Below are 19,121 nucleotides of genomic sequence, written 5' to 3' on the forward strand. Positions count from 1 at the left end.
GCACCCTCCTCCCAGACCTCCCCAACGGTGGCTCCTTCGGGTCTCGTCCCCACTGAGGCAATGTCCCTGACCCCTAGCGAGAGTCGCCCTCGCAGCCCACCCCATCACATCCTCGTTTTATTTTCTTCGTAGCACCTACCACTGTCTGAACTTATCTCGTTTGTGTTTATTGCCAGTTTCCCCCCAGGAGAAGGTAAGTTTTACTGGATAAGAGACATTGCCTTGCCATCTCCAGGGCCCAGCGAGCAGTAGCTACTCAAAAACTATTTAAGTGCAAACAAGAATGTGTAAACTTAGAAAAGTTAAAACCATACAGTGTGCCCCCAGATCCCATTCTGCGGCCAAACCGAGATTTTCCCTTCTAAGTACCAAAGTCCTTCCAGCACAGCTCACAAAATCAGGATAAATGACCTGTCATTTAGAAATTCTTAACTGAGTTCCCAGAGCTAGTTACACTAGCTGCCTGGTACTTTCTGAATTGCTGCAATTAATTAATTAATCAGTGGGTATTTCCTTTTCTTTAACAAAAGACAATTTTTGACTTCTAGAACGACTTTTCAAAACCAGGTTTCCGGCCATGTACCAAGTCCGTCTGGTACAACGACCGAACGTGTCTGGCCCACAAAGAAACTCAGAGACTGGCCCTGTGGCCTCCACAGGGGTGAAGTGGGGGAAGACACCCGCTCCCCCAGCTGCCTCACGCTGTCTGTCCCCGTGTAAGGGGACGCAGGAGAAGCTTCTCTCAACTCAACTAGGAAAAACTGTCCTTCAGTGAAAACCGGCCTGTTTTAATGGAGGGACGCTGTGACCCCTGACCTAGTCATAGTTGGGTCTTTTGTAAACTGAAGACTAAATTAGGGATTTAACTTTACTGAATGCAGGGTCTTTGGCATAAATTTTCAGGGGCTTAAATTCACTCCAGGTTTTGTTTACTTTCCTCTCTAATATTTCCCCTTCCCAACCCCGTATCTTTCTTTAACAATTTATTTTGCGCTCCTGTACTATATACATTTTTAAGGCTTTTAGAGTTCCTAATCCTTTCTTTGGGGTAGGGGAAAATGATCCACCAATTCTGCAGAACTATGTAAAAAGCTGAAGAAAAGACTGACTCTCTAAGGTACAAATAACATATTTGGACCAAAATTCCTACGACTTTAGTAATCTGTGATAAAGTGAAGCTTCTAATAACATTTATTCACACACCTGACCCTCTTACACACTTTGCTCGGTCTGGTCCAGCAACGAGAAGGCCAATTCTGTATCACTTCGTACATCTGGATACCTAATGTGTGAATTAAATTGACAGAGCACTTGCTAAAAATGTCCTACAAAAATAAAACACTTCATTTATTAGAAATGCACGTAGGAGTACAACAGATCGCCTAAGTAGAAGCCTGTGGTCTGCAGGGCCTCGGACGGCGGCCGAACGTCACACTCGGCATCGTCGGGGCCAGGGGCCCCGGAGGAGCACGGCCAGCGCGGAGAAGGACGCCAGCAGCAGGCCCTTGGCCACGCACTCGGAGTAGGGCTCTCCTGCAAGACAAGGCGAGCTCGCAACAGTCTTAGCTCGCCACTTTTTAAAAATAAATACTAAATAGAAGCCAAAACATTAATAGTGATCATTTTTTAAAGATTTTACTTATTTATTTTTAGAGAGAGGGAAGGAGAGGGTGAGACACATTAATGTGTGGTTGCCTCTCACACACCCCCAACTGGGGACCTGGCCCGCGACCCGGGGCTGTGCCCTGACTAGGCTGAATCAAACCAGCGACCCTTTGGTTCACAGGCTGGCGTTCAATCCACCGGGCTGCACCAGCCAGGGCAAATAATGACCACTTTTATGTGGCAACATTATCAGTAAATTTTTTCTTCTTAAGCTTTTTTATGCACAACATACTGATGCGCATTCTGGAAGCTGGCTCTACCTACCTTGATAATACCGGCTCAGCGGGTAGAGGAGCTGTGGCCAGCACACGTCATTTCTGTCACAGTCATACTCTGTGAAGTTGATCTGGAATCTATAAAACATTTTAGAAGATTACAATAGCTTCAACGCAGCACACTTTTGGTGAAAAGCATCAAAAGTTAAAGACAAAAACTTATTTTTGAATGTACGTATTTGTCCGCTTGCTAAGATGTCAGCTCGGGCGGTTACCTTGTCGGCGGCCGTGGTGACTGTGCCGGTATCTTAATGAACTGCACCGAGGCGCTGAGAGGGAGGAGGCCGGGCTTGAGCCCACAGGTGAGCCCGCAGGGGAACTGCCAGTTCACCGAGGAGACCCTGGGAGAGAGGACGCAGGCACACGTGGGGACCCGCGCCCGGTCTGCCGAGGGCGCCGGGGTCCCCGACCAAGCTTTGAGCTACCCCGTGCTGTGGCGCAGACTTTCGAACGTGCACAGGGTGGGCAGGGCAGCGGAAGGACCGCTCGGCCCGTCTCCCAGACACGGCGCCGCCCGCGTTTTGCCAGCCTCGCCTCGCCCGCCCGTCTCCTGTCGTCCCAGTGCTTCTGAAGCTAATTTGCTTTTCCACATATTTGTCTCAGGCTACGTGACAACAATAGTGATAGCAGCTGCTAACGGCGCTCGCAGCTCTCCGTGTCCCCGGCACAGGGCCGCGTGCTCTGGGACCCTCGGGGCAGGACCAGGCGCCTTGGGTGGTTAACACCTGTCACTTCTGCCCACCCGGCACCCTGCCCCCTGGTAATCGCAGCCCAGTTTTCCCTTGGGCAACCACCCCCAACTCTCAGGTGATGGACCAGAAGGGACCCACCTGAACCTGGGGGGCGGGCCCATCGCTGAGACTCACCCACCAGAGCGGCCCAGCGCCCTGGCCACAGTGACTGGTTCAGAGAGGAGCACATGACCCGACCTAAACCAATGGCAGCCCGCGTAGGCCACTTTGGAGAAGATAGGAAAGAGCCTCTCCACTGGATTCGCAAGGGGCTATGAGCCTGGGATGGCGGGTGTTCACCTTCACCACCTGTTGAGCACCTCACCCAGGAGGAAGCCCACCCGAAGGAAAGAGGAGCCAAGGGACGGAGGAAAAAGAGCCCTGGCCACACGGAAACCATGACCCACGGACAAGACGCATGCGCACTTTTCAGAACTTGAACCGATAAACTCCCCTTCTAAGTCAGCATAAATGGGGCCCTTCACTTAGAGCTGATAGAGGCCTGACACGTAACGGTCGTATCACCATCTTGCAGCTGAGAAAGCTGCTGCTCAGAAGAGACGACGGAACTGTCAGGCTCACAGAGCTCATAACTAACTGGGAGAGCCATGATTCGAACCCGCCTGTCGGCTCCCAAAACCTCTAACCACTGGGCAATACTCCCCGGTCACTGTGCCAATTACATTCATGGATTTCAAAACATGCTTAGCACCGTGCAGCCCCTTATTCATCTTTGTACCCTCTAGACACCTTGCAGAATCCCTTACACAGCGCTTTATAAGTACTTGTGAGTGAGAACAAGTTTCCATTACAAACACAGTTGATACATTTTCCACTTATGCATATATTGCTAGTAAGTGAAATTTGTGAATAAACCGCCAGGCTCTGAGCCAGCACACCCCACTCTCCGGAACGCCCTGCCCTTCACCGGCTCTCTCGGCCACACCCAGGCGCGACGCAGTCGGACCTTGCCTCTGCACCAAGGATCTCCGGCTGAGCGACCCCTTCCACGGCGCCGGCGTCCGAGACGAGGATGCGGATGCTCAGCTGAGCGGGAACACCCAGGCAGGTGCCGTTGGCGCTGCCCACAGACGGGTCGGTGCCGGCGTCAGAGGCGTCCGCGCCTGCAGAAATGGCAGGTTTTGCATTGAGGAAAGAGAAACCTGGTCATACATTTTTCGACGATGCCAGGATACCAAAAAACGGGAAATGTTATTAGATAGGAATCACAATAATGAGGCGTAAATCTCTAATAGGCTCTGGTTGTTTGTCACCCCGTAACTGTATGACCCCTTGTGTTCAAAGTGTTTCCTTGTATGTTAAGTCAGTCATTGAAACTTTAAAATCCCTGACCCTGACCCGCATAATAAAACCCTAAGTCACGATTCTGTTCCCAGGGCCCTCCCTGAAATCTGGCCAGAGCTTTAACAGAAATACTACACAGTTGCAGTAAATGCACTGGGTGTTATCCCATGAAGTCACTGTCCTTGTAGCAATTGACTAAGCCATTTAAAATCTATACTAACAATGTTAGCTAGTGTGTTATAAATAGTTTAAAAGCAAAATCCTAATGTGTAGCCAGAGCAGTAATACAAAAGGGAGAGAATGAAACTGGATGAGAAATTAATTTTCATTCACCTTGAAAGCTGGCTCACAGCGGGAAAAAGGAGCAAGGTCAAGTATCAGAGGTGAGTGGCAAGTTCTCAGGCAACTCCGGGCGGGGGCTGGGGGGCGGTTCTGTGTCTCCCTGGGGATTTGGAAGGTCGGTGACACTGTTTCTTTACAGTGTCTGGTTTCCTCCTCCTGACACATGGGTTCGATATCACTTCTCTTCTGTTTATTAACCAAGATCCAGGGTGACTTTGGCTTAGGCATGAGAAAGAAGCTGTTTTCTACCTTGAAGGCAGCACAATGTCATCACCTGGGATTTTGTATCTGCCCAGCTTGGGTGCCCTGCCTTGCGATTCCCGGTACTTTTCACTTGGTGGTGTCTTACCGACACCCTCCCTCCACCCCTCGGTCATTCTTAGGTGCCAGAGCCCAGCAGCTGACAGGCCCCAACCTCGGGGTTCGACTCCCAAATGAGGGTCTAACTCTGGGACGAGCGACTCGAGAACGGGTGGCCACCAGGACCGCTGCCCAGGTCCGAGAGGGGCCCTGGCCACCCAAGGGTGCCGGGGGGAAGGGCCCTGATCACGAGGGCTGGGGAGGGCGCAGGCGCTTGTCCAGAAGGCGCTTCGTGCAAACCCAGGCCCGCTGAGCGGAGGTGGGCGCAGAGGGTGTGAAGGACGGCAGCCGCCCACCAGCCAGGCAGAGGCGGGGGCACAGGAGCGACCGCAGGGACCGGAGGGGGCTTAGGAGAGCAGGTCCTGCAGAGCCACTTAGCTCCTTCTGGCTCCAAAAGGCAACTGCACGAACTAGCGCGACAGAAGCTCTGCTCGTTGCATCTACACGCTCAGGTCTCCCGGAAACCACGAAGACGTACCGACCTGCCAGCTGAGCAGTGAGGACAGAGGCTGGCAGCCCAGGTTTAGTTCTGGCTCGGCCACAAGAAGCCGCGACCCTGGGCCGCTGCGCTGACCGCCGGAGAGAGCCGGAGCCCGGAGCCCAGAGCCCAGACGGCGCGTGGGTTAGCAGGTGAAATCAGGCTGGCTGTGGCTGGCTACGTCTGGGTCGCCTCGGCTCCATGGGGCACATGGGCGCAGTGTCCCGTCTTCCAGGCACACAAGCCCCTACGAACCCGACGCTGTAACTGCCTCCGACCAGGGAGAAAAGGCCCTGGACCCCGGGGTCTCGTCATTCGGCCTCGGTGAGCCCTCTGCTCTTAGACCTGCTGCGCCTTGATTTCTTCTTTTAGCCTCACTGATACATAATTTGCATACCATACAATTCCCCCAGCGAGGGATACAATGCTGTGGTTTTTAGTCTGTTCACAGAGCTGTGAAACCATAACTACTCGATTCAACCTTAGAACATTTTCACTGTCCCCGAAAGAAACCCTGTACCCATTAGCAGTCACCCCTCATTTCCTCCCACCCGCCCCGGCCCCGGCCCCCGCTGATCTGCCCCTATTTCTGCCAACCAAAAACAACGCAAATCGAAAGGCACTAAAAATCTTCAAGCCTCCTTTACAAAGACGGTTAGCTCGTAAAACAGCTGGGCAATTTGACCTTCATATGGGTTTCCTTTTTTAGAAACAAAAAAGGCATCAGGAATGGGAGGCGAAGACATGACAAGCCTCCTGCCTGGACTGCTAACCTCTGAACGCACTTGAGCTGAACCACGGCAAAGAGAGACAAGCAGCCACGCAGGGCCCCGCCGCCGCAGAGCCCCGGCAGCGCAGCCTCACGCACCGCACACGCAGCTTCGACTCACGTATTATTTCGAGCCAGCCGTCGCTGAGATCGTTGTGATCGGAGTCGCCCCGCATCGCAACGTGAGTTGCTTGCGTTAATGAATCGAGTATTTCCACCGCCTTCTCCCTGCAAGAGAGTCAGACAGTCCTCAGGGCATGTCCGCCAGCCAGTCCCACCCCGAGGCCCTTCGCAGGGGCCCCCACGCTGAGCTTGCTGGAGCCTGAGTGAACACCTGCCAACTGGGGAGGGAGGGGCATGCAGGAGTCATCCTTGACCTTGAACTTGAAATGTTGGTAACTTGTGCGGTATCATGTGGTTTACAGACTCTGCCGAGTGTCGCAAAACACGGGAAGTGGGTAGAGCCCACATAACGTTCCCTGCATACATTCACGGGCCAGAGTGATCCAAGAATAAAAGGAACCTGAATGGTTAGCTAGAATTTGGAGCCATAAAATTACGAGAAGACTAAGAACTGGAACTTTGCACCCCTCCTTCCAGGAATGTCAACGGAGGATACGTGTCACATGAGCTGCAGCGGCCAAACGCTGACTCGCTCCCTGCGATCAGGAGTCGCGGTGGGCGACTTAGACCCACAGTTTTCTTCCCTTCTTAGTGTCTCCCCCAACTTCTCCTTGCTCCCCAGTAAACTACACCACTCAGGATACGGTACGGATGAAGTAAGTATAGAAACGCAGGCAAAAAAAAAGCACAAGGAGATACCACTCCATGCCTAGTGGGATGGCTATTATCAAAAAGGTGGAAAATACCAAGTGCTGGCAGGGCCGTGGAGAAGCTGGAAGCCTCTGGCACGGCCGGGAGGAGTATAAGATGGGGCAGCCACTGTGTAAGACAATGTGGAGGTCCCTTAAAGAAATTAAACTAGAATTATTATACGATCTGGCAATTCCACTCCCGGGCATATGCCCGAAAGAGCTAAAGGTAGATGTTCACACAAAAACTGGTACATGAATGTTCACAACCGCATTATTCACAACAGCCGACAGGCGGAAGCAATTCACATGTCCAACGGCAGATGAAGGACACGCAAAATACAGTTCGCCCAGACAGGGGGCTGTGACTCAGCCACAAGAAGGAACGACGCCCAGACACTGGCCACAGCGCGGATGAGCCCTGAGAACGTGACGCTGCGCGAGAGACGCGAGGCACAGAGGCCACACAGCGTGGGGCTCCGCTGACGGGAAGTGCCCAGAGCAGGCAAGTCTGGGGACAGAACAGGGCTGGTGGCGCCGGGGGCGGGGGGCACGGACGAGAGGTGGCTCTAAGGGCGGGGTTCCCTTCTGCAGCTGAAGGTGCTTTGAACCAAAGAGAAGCGAGGGCCGCACAACATCATGAATGTACTAAATGCCACTTAAACAATTAATGATGCCACATACATTTCACCTCAATTTGTTTTTTAAAATGAACTGAGGTGGGCACAGGGAAAGGGTAGGGGAAAAATAAATTAAAAATTAAAAAGAATGTATATGCGTATCTGTAAAAACACGTTCCAAATGCCACCCAATTAAGAGGAAAGCTCTTCATACACAGCTCTTCATGAAAGGGCATAAGTGCTGACCCACCAACGACAGCTGCCAGGCCCTTCTTACGGTTCCAGGAGCCCTGGGTTCCGAGGAGCTGAACGCACTTCAGCAGGGAAATTTGCATACATGTGGATGAAATGGCTTCAGTCCCAAGAAAAGAAGTCTATTTTCCCTTACACTGATATTTGAATCAGCTCTACATTGTATTGTACCTTTGCATGTATTCAATACTCACTACCATTTTTACATCCATTTTTTATTCAGACCCTAATTTTCCACATCCTCGTTGTCCTTAGGATGCACGCGGTGAACTAACTGTGAGCAAGCCGCCGACGGTGCAGGTGAACCCCGCAGGGGACGCCCACCTGAGCCGAGCGCAGTCCTCGTCGATCCCGACTTCCAACAGGCACCCCGAGAGCGCGTTCTCCCCGAACGCCACGGGCTGGAAAGGTGCTGATGCGCACAGACCTCTTCCGGCTATAAAATACAAAAGAGCATATCTCTTACTAGTTTTTCCTCCATAAAAGAAAAGATTTACATCAAAGTTTTTCTTGAAACACAGAGAGAAAGCAATGAGTAGAAATAAAGTTTCCAGTTTTCCAGAACAGCGGCCATTGTGACTCTGACGCTTCCGGGGCCAAACGCCGGCGCCTCTCTGGTCGGCGCGCCCGGGGCCCACGGCAGGCTCTGAGCAGGGAGCTCAGAGCTCCGGCCGAGGTGGCGGACAGCCACGGACATGAGGGGTTGCTGCCTGGAACAAGGCTACCCTGCCTCCGGTCAGCACCGCCTTGGGCAACAGGCAGCTGGGCCAGGACTCTCAAGCCAACCCTGCATTTAAACCTCTCTAATAACCAGCATCTCAGGCACAAACACTGGTAACACTTTTTACAACAACAACAGAAAGAAAAAGGGCATAAAAAATAACCCCCCCCTCCCCCCGGCAGCAAAACAAACCAACGGAACTTTAAAGTAATTGCTTGCTTGGTTAGATTCAAATATGGCAATATTTCCGACTGTAGTTTACCGGAGAGCCAGCCCTGTAACCAGAGCACGTTACCTGGCTGCCAAAGGTGTAAGGTCGTGATGTCACGCTTCCTGTTGGCATCTAAGGCTCGGACAGGCCTGCCAAGTTGGTAACCTAGACAGTACAACAGAGGAGAGGCAACGTCTCTGCTTCTAGAGTCAGTCCACACCACGGCGAGCGCTGGCGCGCCCCCGACACGCAGCAGGGACGCACGCTGACGGGACACCGGCGGCGAAGCTTTCTCAAAATGGCCTGGGCGGGGGCGGGGGGGCATCGCCTCCATTTGTGCTAACAAATGCTATTCATGAGACATTTCAAATCAACTTCAGAATTAGAATCGGAAAAGTGAAAAGCAGGAAGGTGCCCGGCTTGGACCGCTCTGCTGCGCAGGCCCTTAACGAATATTTGCCGAGAGGCAGGGCCCCCGCTTACCAGGGAGCCTGCGAAGGACACCCAGACCCAAGGGACCCTTCAGTGGGGACGTTCCTGGAAAACTGGTTCAACCCCACGGTCTGGTTGGGTCCTATTCCTACCCGTCGGCTATTAATCCAAATTATTGTTCCCAACCTTTTATTATGAAAATGTTCATCTGTACAGAAAAATTTAAAGTAATACCATGAAGACCACCATCTAAAATCAACAACTGTCAATACTGAGCCATAGGTATCTTATCTGTATTATATATACACCTCTCTCTACGTGTGTGTATCTATATATGCGTGTATATATGTGTGTATACATGTGTATATACATATATGTGTGTATATACACACACACTTGCATTTTTTTGCAGGACCATTTGAAAACAAGTTGCAGACGTCATGACACCTCCCCTCTGAAAGCCCCGCCCTACAGCTCCCAAAGTGAAGGCCGCCCCCACAGTCGAGAGGCGGTCTACGTGCCCATAAATACAAAACGCACAGGACAGGGAGCTCCCAGCCCTGGGGAAGTCTATCACGGTCCCCAGATTAGGAGCTCATCATCTGCAGCTTATTCTTCCTTAAAACCCTCATTTCAGCAACCTTTTACATGTGTTGCTTCTTTTTCAAAAGATCAGGAGCTGAAGGGAAAAAATGTCTTTCATTTATACCAACTTGCTGCTATCTACAACTATTTATGCAAAAAAAAAAAAAAACCCAAAAGGTTGTTACCAGAAAAAGAATACAGTGTCATACCAGAGAAGGAGAAAGGTCCAAGTCACAAACTAAAGTCGGAGGGCTACTTAGAATCATCGTGCACGCGGGGGCTGTGAGGCCGCTGACTGACACGTCCCATCTCACCTGGGTTTCCAGAGGTTTCCTTTTCATTACCACTGTTATAGCTTAAAAATTTTACTGTAAATCTCTGTGTCATGATTCCTAGAAATAAAACAAAACAAAAATGTCATGTGCTCCATTCCACTAGGAAAAGGAATTATCTCCCATAGTGTTATTTTCTTTACCTTATAATTGCATTTCGACATGCAAAAGGAAGTCTTTTTTATTAAATCGCAAATAAGAAACAAGTATGACTTCGTTTTATGTTATACATATGAGAACCTTGCAGAAAGGAAAACATTTTAAAATGAAAGCAGTCTCGCCACCTTCAGCCAAGTTACCTTTCTGGTGGGCATTGATTTCTGCCCTAACAATTCTGATGTGTACGTCGCTGATTGTATTATTATTCCATCTGAAAACATAATGTTCTTCCACAATCACGTTTCTGGGGGCTGATCCAGTACTTAAAAGTATTTCTGCAAACACAAGAAAACTTTTGTAAATTAAATACCCGCTGCGGGCTCAAGTCTATGGCCGGCCCTACCAGGTCAGCGACAGGGGCTTGCTCGGCCGATCACAGTGTCCTGCGTGAGGCCTGCCCCCTCCCTCTACCCGTGCCCCGGCCTCCCAGCTCACGGCTCGGAGCAAGTGCTGCGTAGGACGCGTGCTAAAGGAGGGACCACAGAGCGTCAGCCCCGTGGAGCGGTGCCTGCCGCCCAGCCCACTGCTGCGCGGCAGCATCCACCGAGATCTGATGACGTGATGGATAAATTCAGCAATTACCACACACTGAAAAGAAGCACAAATATCGCCCTTCCTTACAAACAAAAGCCCTGGCACTACCAGCCCAGCTCTGTACGGCTCGTCGGCATCGCCACTGCACAGGTGAACTATCCAAAAAAAAAACCAGAAACAGGAAGTGAAAATGCTCATCCTAAGAAACTCTTTACCTATCTGAAAAATTTTTAGGAAAGAGTTCACAGACCCTGCAACCAGAAGGGGCCAAGAGCGGAGGAAGTGGTTCGAGGTCACTTAGAGACTCTGAAGCAAGGGAAGGCGGAACAAGGGACAAACAAAAGCCTGGTGCATGGCTTTCCGACTGTGGCGAACCTCCTTAAATTCTTAATTAAAATGCATTTAATCTAGGAGTGCACATTACTTGTAAGCAATGACACATGTATTTCTGGGGAAATGAGATAAATGTGGAACATTAAAATACCTGTACTGATGAATCTGTCTGGGTCAGCTGCTTCCTCATAGATGACTGTCGGCGTGATGACACCTAAAAAGACACATGAATTAACCTTCTCAGGACGACACGGCTGACATGACCACACTTACTTATGCAAATGAAACTTCTCAAGCAAACACGGTGCTTGCCTGTCCTGCGCGCCAACTACGAAACTCCCTCCCACTCTCCAAACACCGTCGGATGGCGACCCCACTGCTGTTGGCATCTAATCACAACGGAGGAGAGTCCAATGTCAGCACTAACAATCCGGAGAGACACTGTCACGTAGGAACTGCTCGTGGGGACGTTAAAAGAGTGTAGTCACCATAGAAAACAACTTGGAGGGTCCTCGAAAAGTTAAGTGACGCTGTGAGCCCGCAACTCCCTGGCTAGGTACACGCCGAGAGGAATGAGCTGTGCGCGCAGACACTCGTACACGAGTGTTCCCAGCAGCCCCATCATCACAACGGCCAACAGCAGAAACCACCCAAGTGTCCCTCACAGGATGAACTAGGTCACAGAACGGGGCCTAGTCACAGGATGCACGATCCCAAACCCTGATGCTGAGGGAGAGAGAGGCCAGACGCAGAAGGCCGGGCACTGTACGACTGCATGTGTGTAAGATGTCGCAACACAGAGGTGGCGCTTGGTTGCACTACATTGTGCGTGGATGAAATGCCACCAAACTGTACACTTTAAAAAGGTTCATTTTATGCTCTGTGAATTTCACCTCAGTTCTTCAAAAAGAACTAAGATGCAACACACTGCCTTATGGAACGGAACTTCTTCCAAAGACAACAGCTTCCTCGACCGGCGGCTGAAATGCTATTTTCAGTGGATCCAGCAGAAATGATCTTTATTCTCACGAGACCAGAGTTTATCTAAACACTCAGGCCTCTGTCCTTTCCTCAGACCAAGGTGACGCACCTCCTACGGCGCCGTTCTTTATCCTGGCGTTGACCGCGCCATCCTGCTCTCGGGAGTCTCCCACATCGGTGACGCACCGGACGTCGAAATTCTGAAGGAAGCCCACGGGGGCCTCCCGCACACACTGCCCAGCCATGGACACCTGGGGTGAGGGGAAACCCGGACAGGTCTGCAGCCTCGGCTCCGATCGCGGAGCACAGGCTGGCATCTCGCAGAGGCGCCCCCCGCAGCCCGCTCCTGCCGCGGGGTCAGCCTCAGCGGCGGCCGCTGCGCTCCCCAGTCGCCCAGCTTTAGGGGAAAATCTCGTTAATTTGCTAATCAAAGTCTGGAAGCCACCCGCTGAGGAGTCTCAATAAAAATATTATTCCATCAAAACCAAGGAAGTCCCCTGCCCTCCTCCATTCACTTGGCAGAAACATGACTACATTCGACTTCATTTCTCTTCCTCGTTACAACCAGATTTTTGTTAGAACCACAGAAATGGATTCATATGAATAAAGAAAAATGATTTTTAGACTCCCCTGTGTTTTGCCTGTTTGTTCATCCTCACCCAAGGACACGCTTATTGATTTTAGAGAGAGGGACAGGGAGGGGGAGAGAGGTTGCTTCTCCTACGCCCCGGGCGGGGATCAAACCCGCAGCCCAGGCCTGCGCCCGACAGGGACCAAGCCCACAGTCCTCCAGTTTACAGGTTGGCGCTCCAACCAGCTGAGCCACACCAGGCAGGGCCAGACGCTTGTGTTTCGTGCCCACAAATATTTTTCCCACAGAATTTTGACCATAAAAAAAAGGTTTCACATAAAACTCTACAGCCTTAAAATATTTTTTTAAAATTCTGGGTTATTGAATATATTAAATTATATATTTAATTTATTACATATTTAATTAATATGTGAAATTCATAGCTTACCAGAAACTGGCTATTAAACTAACAGAAGTGAAGAATGAGTTACTTCAATGGAAATCTACAGAATGTCTTCTGATTTTACTAAGTTTAGTCTGAGATTTAGCAAAGAGAGTGATTAATTTAAGAATGACTATGAAAAAAAATAATGGAGAGACCATAGCTGAGCACCTAGAAAATCAGTAGGAAAAAAAAAATAAGTAACTTAGACTGGAGTTTTTCAGAGCAATATGAGTTAAATTAAACATAGGTTGAAAAAATAAGGCCCTGGCTGGTGTGGCTCAGAGGACTGGGTGTCCTCTGGCAAAGCTAAAGGTCACCGGTTGGAGTCCCCGTCAGGGCACATGCTTGGGTTGGGGACCAGGTCCCAGGCTGGGGCTGCTGGAGAGGCAACTAATCGGTGTTTTTCTTGTACATCCATGTTTCTCTCCCTCCCTTTCTCTCTCCCTTCACCTCGTTCTAAAAGTAAATAAAATCTTTTACAAAAATAAGAAAAGGCTCTCGCATATCACAATGGAAAGTATTACCTGAGGAACAGTAAGATAGGCCTTGTCCGCAGTCATAACTGGGTCTCCTTGTTTGTAACCGAAGTCCGAGGTGTCTCTGGGATCGGCGTGCGAGTGCACGTCAGGGGAAGCCAGCTGGCCCGGGGCCCTGCGCGCCGGTAGGAAACATTACCGCTAACACTTTTAGCTCTTGCCTGCTAAAAGCAATTGTTTGTCGAAATCTTATTCTCTACTTTTTTAATTACCAAAATGGTATTTGTATTAAACGCCACTGAACTATATACTCTCAAGTGGTTAATGGTTAAGAAATAATAATAAAGTGGGTAACGGCTAACCCTACGTCGCTCAGCTCTCACTTCAGTATTAAGAGCGACGCCTGCCGCGTCGACCATGCGGGAAGCCGCCGCCCCGCCCGCCCCACGCGCCCGCCGGCCTCCCACTCACAGGGCCCCGCGGTGGAAGTAACCGAGGAAGGGCGAGCTGGCGGGGGGCGACTGCACGCACAGCAGCGGGAACCAGTCCGCGGCCCCGGGCGCGCGCCGCGCCGCGCAGAGCTGATCGGAGAGCGGGCTCACGTCCCCGCCGAAGGCGCCGGTGAAGCAGGACGCCCTGAAGAGCTGGGTCAGGGCCGGGGCGCACTCCTGCGGAGGGAACGGACAGGGGCCGGGGCAGGCGCGCGCTCCGCCGGGGCGGCCGCCGCCCAAGCGCGCGGCTGGGGCGTGGGAGAGGCGAGCAATCCACGTTTCTCTCGCACGTCATTTCTCTCCCTCTCTTTCTCTACCCCCTCTCTCAAAACAAATAATTTTTTTTTAAAGAAAATATAAAACTGGCCAACAAGCACATAAAAAAGATCCTCGCCATCATATGCGACTAGAGCTACAGAAGGCGATCACAGCGCTTTCCCAGCCGGTCCCGCCCCGGGGGCTGCCACCCGGGACGCCCGCGACACGGGCAGGGCAGCCCTGGGAAGCCGGCCCTCGCAGGCGCTGGCGGGCCGGGGCCGGGGCCGGGGCCGGGGCGGCCGCCTCAGAAAACGACAGCTTCTCCAAAGGTTAAGCCCGGTCACGGCGTGGCAGAGCATCGGCCCCTAGGTAGTGGGTCCAAGAGAAACGGAAACGCGCAGCCGAGCAAAAACTTGCGCACCAACGTTCACAGCCGCATTGCTCAGAGCAGCCCAAATGTGAAAAGGCCTCAGACATCTAAATGGAGAGACAAAACGTGGCCCACCCATCCCGGGACTGACTGCGACGGGGCCACGGAAAGGAGCGGCGCTCTGACGGCTGCTACAGCGCCGACGGGCCGGGAGGCACGACGCGGGCCGAGAGCCGCCAGAGCCGGAGGCCACGGTGTATGCCTCCCCTTGGATGAAACGCCGGGGGACGGGCAAGGCCGCAGAGGCAGAGGGCAGGTCAGCAGCGGCCGGCCGGTGCCTGCAAACGGGCACAGGGCTGCTTCTTGGGGCAGTGGTTCTAAAATTAGGTGGTCATGATGGCTCTACAACTCTAGAAATTTTCTAAAACTCGTTAAAAAAATGTTCTCTTTCCTTTTTATATTCTTTTAACGGCTTCTAAATAGGATATTAAAACCATCCTCTCAGTATAATGTTCCAATCATGACTTCGTCCAAAGAGATACCTTTTTATTTCCACACACAAGACTGGTAGTGCCAGATAAGAAAATCCTCGATTTGAAGACAATGTGCCGCATGAAACACAGTTAGAAAGCTGTTGCGGGGGCGCCGCCAGCGTTCTCCCCGTGCCCCCAGCCACCGTGACCCTGTTCCCGAAAATCAGGAGGCGCCTACCTGGTCACAGCAGCAGCGAACGTCACAGGCCCCGGCGGTTAAGTTACAAGGACAGGCACCAAGAGGCTGGTACACCTGGTTAGGGATAACAGTCACGTTCTCTGAAAGGGACAAGCAACAGGGAACCTCAGCTGTGACACACACCCTCTGGCAAAGCACAGCCACAGGGCTGGCCCCGAAAAGAAAGCCGAATGGCTGCTCACAAATCCCCGTTACAGCGCGGAGTCCCTGAAGCGAGCTCCCCACAGAGCGCGCCCGAGGCCTGGGCACGCCGCTCCACCCAACACCCCAGTGCGGCAAACACAGGGCTGCTTCCGGCAAACTGGTCCACACGAACGTTCTGAGAGTCAGGACACTTCACTTGCCTGACGCGTTCCGGCCCAGGGAAGAGTTGGCATAAATCTCCACCTGGATGAGCAGATGTGCCAAACAGGATGAATTGTGAGACGCTGAAACCAGCAGAGTTTGGACGATACACGGGGACTCAGAGAAGGGATCTGTCTCGGGGGGACACCCCTGTGGACCCATCCTCAACCTCACCGTCACTTCCAGCGCATTCTGAAAGGAAGAGATTGATTACGGTGCCTTTTAGCATCTACAGTCATAGAAAACACAACAAATTCACACACTGGCCTCGGTTCATTTTACAAAAGGAGAACTGTATACAAAGATGACATAATTCTGTTTCCAAATCCTCAGTTTAACATAAAAGCAAGCCACGTTTGGATCCTCCGAGAAAGCTAACCACAGGTCTGAAAATTAACTCAGTTTGTCCCGCCCCTTTTGAGTTTATCATCCTGCCAGTGGAAGATTCAATACACAAAACAAGCTACTGGAAAAAATTAATAAATAAATTAACATCAGGAAAAAGGACAACCACAAAAGGCTCTTGTAGACAGTCCGCAGTTCCTGAGGTGCAGAGTCTGTCTTTCTCACCCTCTGTAAACTGTGGGGCTGGTATCTTGCACATACTAGGCACTCGTTAACATGAGTTAAATGGAAGATATTTAATCTCTCCAGGCTTGAGTGCCCTTACACATAAACTCAGAGTAGGATGAGATCTGTGGTTAAAGGAGCTTTCTGAGTCACGGACTTGATAATCTGATGAAAGCGGGCAACCCCCTTGTAAGAAAAATGCACCTGCGCACGTGATTTGACACCCAATTTCAGAGGGTGCACAGACCCTCTGCGACTTGTCCAATGATTCCTATCTCAGGGGGGAAGGACCTCTGGGCTGGATGGGTGTCCACTGGACCTGAGAGCCCACAGTCCATGGCAGTAGCAGCACTGAGACAGCTGCATCTTGTCCACTCAAGAGGCACTAAGTGCAGGTCTCTACGGATGCCACTGAGAGGTTTTGCCTCTGGCCTTACCACGCTGGGGGTCACAGTCAAACTCCAGTCTCCTGTGTCATTCGGTGGGCCACACGCGGGAACTGGCAGGGATCCTAAAGGAGGCGAGAGCGCAAGGCGGTGGTGTTGCGCAGCAGCTCACAGGTGCACGCGCCCCCTGGGCTGGAATCCCTTTCCAAGCCGAGGATCGAGCCCTTTCCAAGCTGCGTGGTTTCGGAAAAGTGACAGCCTCTCTGAACGTCAGCGTCTTCCTTGGTCTCATGGGATTAAAAGATAGTACTGTTCTCATTGGGACAATGAGGGATGCGTGTCAGGCACGGGGCGCAGCTCACTGAATGCTGGCCCCTGTGACTGTCAGCTTTGATGGGGCCTGTCCGGGTCGTCTCGGGTCCACAGCAGCGCCCCTCCCTCCGCGCCACATCGACTGCGCTGTGGACAGCGGCAGGGGACCCCCAGGGTGCCATCTCGCCCGTTTCCTCAGCCGGCCGGGGGCTGGCCCCGACCCCGCCCTCCCCACGGAAGGGCCGGACTCTTTACCCGCCTCGGCCTGGAGCAGGGACAGGGACACGGCCACATCCTCGGTGTCGCCTACCAGGGACGCGCTGACCACGGGGTCGGACATGCGGATGAAGGAAGGGATGAACACTAGGCGAGAAGGAAGGGGACAGGGAAGGGTTAGTAGCGGCGGAGTCTGTGTCCCCCGCCCGTTTCGGCGGCGACTCCGCATCCGGCCGCTTCAGCGCCTCGTCTGTCAGCCCGGCCCTGCAGGCCCCGGCCCCGCGGTGCATACCCAGGTCCGCCGACAGCGGCCTCAGCACGCCCTGCACAAACAGGAGCCCCAAGAGCAGAGGCGCCAGCGGTGGCGAGCCCATGTCTGGGACCTCCCAGGGCCCGCACGCGGAGCCGCGCCCACCCTAGAAGTCGGGAGGCGCCGGGACGCAGCACCGCGGGCCCCGTCTCCCCTCCGCCGCCATCTTGTCAAGCGAACGCCGGGAGCTATGGCAACCACCAATCGCGCAGGGGCCTCGGAGCGGCGCTCCGTGATTGGACCAGCGGCAGGAAGCCCGCCCCTGGCCTTGCCTCAGCATCCCCGCCCTTCGCCTCGCCCCAGCCGCATCCTGGCCTCGACCACAAGCCCCGTGCCCACCGCAGGGATCAAGGAAACTTAGGAGTCCGTCTACCTCGAGTTTAAAAACTGGAGTTTCGCTGGGCGAAGGGGATATAAGGGGACTAAATGGTAATGGAAAAAATTATAATAAAGATAAAATTTTAAATAACAAAACAAAACTGGAGTTTCGCCCTGGCTAGAGGCTCAACTAGTTGGAGCATCGTCCGGTGCACCAAAAAAGGTCGCGAGTTGGAACCCGGAGTCGGGGAGCCTACGAGAAGGCAGCGGATCGGTGTTTCCTTCTCTCTTAATAGCCCCTCCCAAGTAAGATCGTGTGAGAATTAAATGAGGCAGCGTAGCTGATGAGCTTCATCGTGAGCCCTGAGTACCTCCCGGCTCGTTTTCACCCTCGGAGGGGTGGTGCACCCTGATAGCTGGAAGACGGCGCGGATGGTGTTCGGCGGCGCCCGACCATCAGCAGAGGCCAAGTGAACATTTGCCGTTGTTACTCTTTATGTTCCTTGTTTTTTAGCTATATGTTAATTGATCAGCAAATCTAACTTTCTGAGCATTGTATTTTTTTCTTACAGGCTTCTGGCAAAACGGTTAGTTGCTGCAGTAGTAACATTAGCATTAACACAGCGAAGTGCTTAAATCTCTTGATGTCTGGGAATAAAGCCTCAGAGAACCTCACTCAATGGAAGGTTGTCAAGCGACTTAAGTATTTTGTTACCTACTAACCATTCCTTGGGAGTAACCATATACAGTGAGGGAAATTGGCATGTTGAATTATTTTTAATCTTTGGGTCAAAATGCTTTCTCATTGAGGTAAAACATAAGAAAGTAATTAACGCAAACACTAATGGTCATTGGGGTGTTTTTAATGTATTATAAATCCTTTTCACCAAGTGCTACTTTTCTAGACCTTTACATTCTTACTATGTTGTCATGCATTCTAAGTAGACATCATTTGTACCATAGTTACCTGTATTGGCAAATGTTGCTTGTCAGGTGCAAAGTAAACCCTTTTTCTTAGGTCAGTTGAAAAATCATCCTCTCATTTATCAGACAAAGGATCTGATAAATGTGACCAGATGTGACGCGGTGCTACCGGTAAACAATGTACCAAAGAGTAACAGTGTTTTCCAACCCTCCTAATTCTGGGTGAGTGGTGGGGGAATGATGAGTCGATTTTCTTTCTATTTTTCCTCTACTTTTGTAAATTTTTTTCAGAAAGCATGTAATCATTTTCTGTTGTAATCAGAAAAAGTACTTATTAAAAGTATGCTTTATTTTCCTGCTTTTAGTTGCAGTAAGCTATTTACCCAAATGATCTTTATGGAAATGAACTATAGAATTCTAAAGCATTACAGTCAAAAGGAAGTTTCAAAAGTAAAAAAAAAAAATGGTATTTTTGAACTGCAATGATATTTAAAAAATCA

General features: G+C 51.5%; 1 protein-coding gene across 2 annotated transcripts; it reads right to left on the minus strand.

Annotated features, from left to right (window-relative positions):
• Positions 1–1,347: 1,347 nt before the first annotated feature.
• Positions 1,348–17,556, minus strand: TCTN2 (tectonic family member 2). 2 transcript variants are annotated; one of them, XM_054594296.1, is made up of 19 exons: positions 17,362–17,556; positions 17,109–17,216; positions 16,593–16,666; positions 15,760–15,777; positions 15,585–15,627; positions 15,220–15,320; positions 13,861–14,057; positions 13,438–13,564; positions 12,007–12,148; positions 11,068–11,130; positions 10,190–10,324; positions 9,873–9,950; positions 8,626–8,706; positions 7,934–8,045; positions 6,047–6,153; positions 3,639–3,795; positions 2,156–2,281; positions 1,930–2,018; positions 1,348–1,533 (listed from the first exon to the last, which is right to left on the minus strand). In XM_054594296.1, exons 1-19 carry the CDS (start codon positions 17,441–17,443, stop codon positions 1,430–1,432), a joined length of 1,944 nt encoding a protein of 647 aa, XP_054450271.1. In that variant the 5' UTR covers positions 17,444–17,556; the 3' UTR covers positions 1,348–1,429. The 2 variants fall into 2 exon arrangements, with proteins under 2 accessions (XP_054450271.1, XP_054450269.1); XM_054594294.1 differs by having other exon boundaries at positions 15,585–15,777.
• Between the last annotated feature and the right edge of the window lie 1,565 nt (positions 17,557–19,121).

Source organism: Pteronotus mesoamericanus, unplaced genomic scaffold (assembly GCF_021234165.1).
Source record: "Pteronotus mesoamericanus isolate MK-2021 breed Mesoamerican mustached bat unplaced genomic scaffold, CSHL_Meso_final scaffold_507, whole genome shotgun sequence".
Taxonomy (NCBI): Eukaryota; Metazoa; Chordata; class Mammalia; order Chiroptera; family Mormoopidae; genus Pteronotus; species Pteronotus mesoamericanus.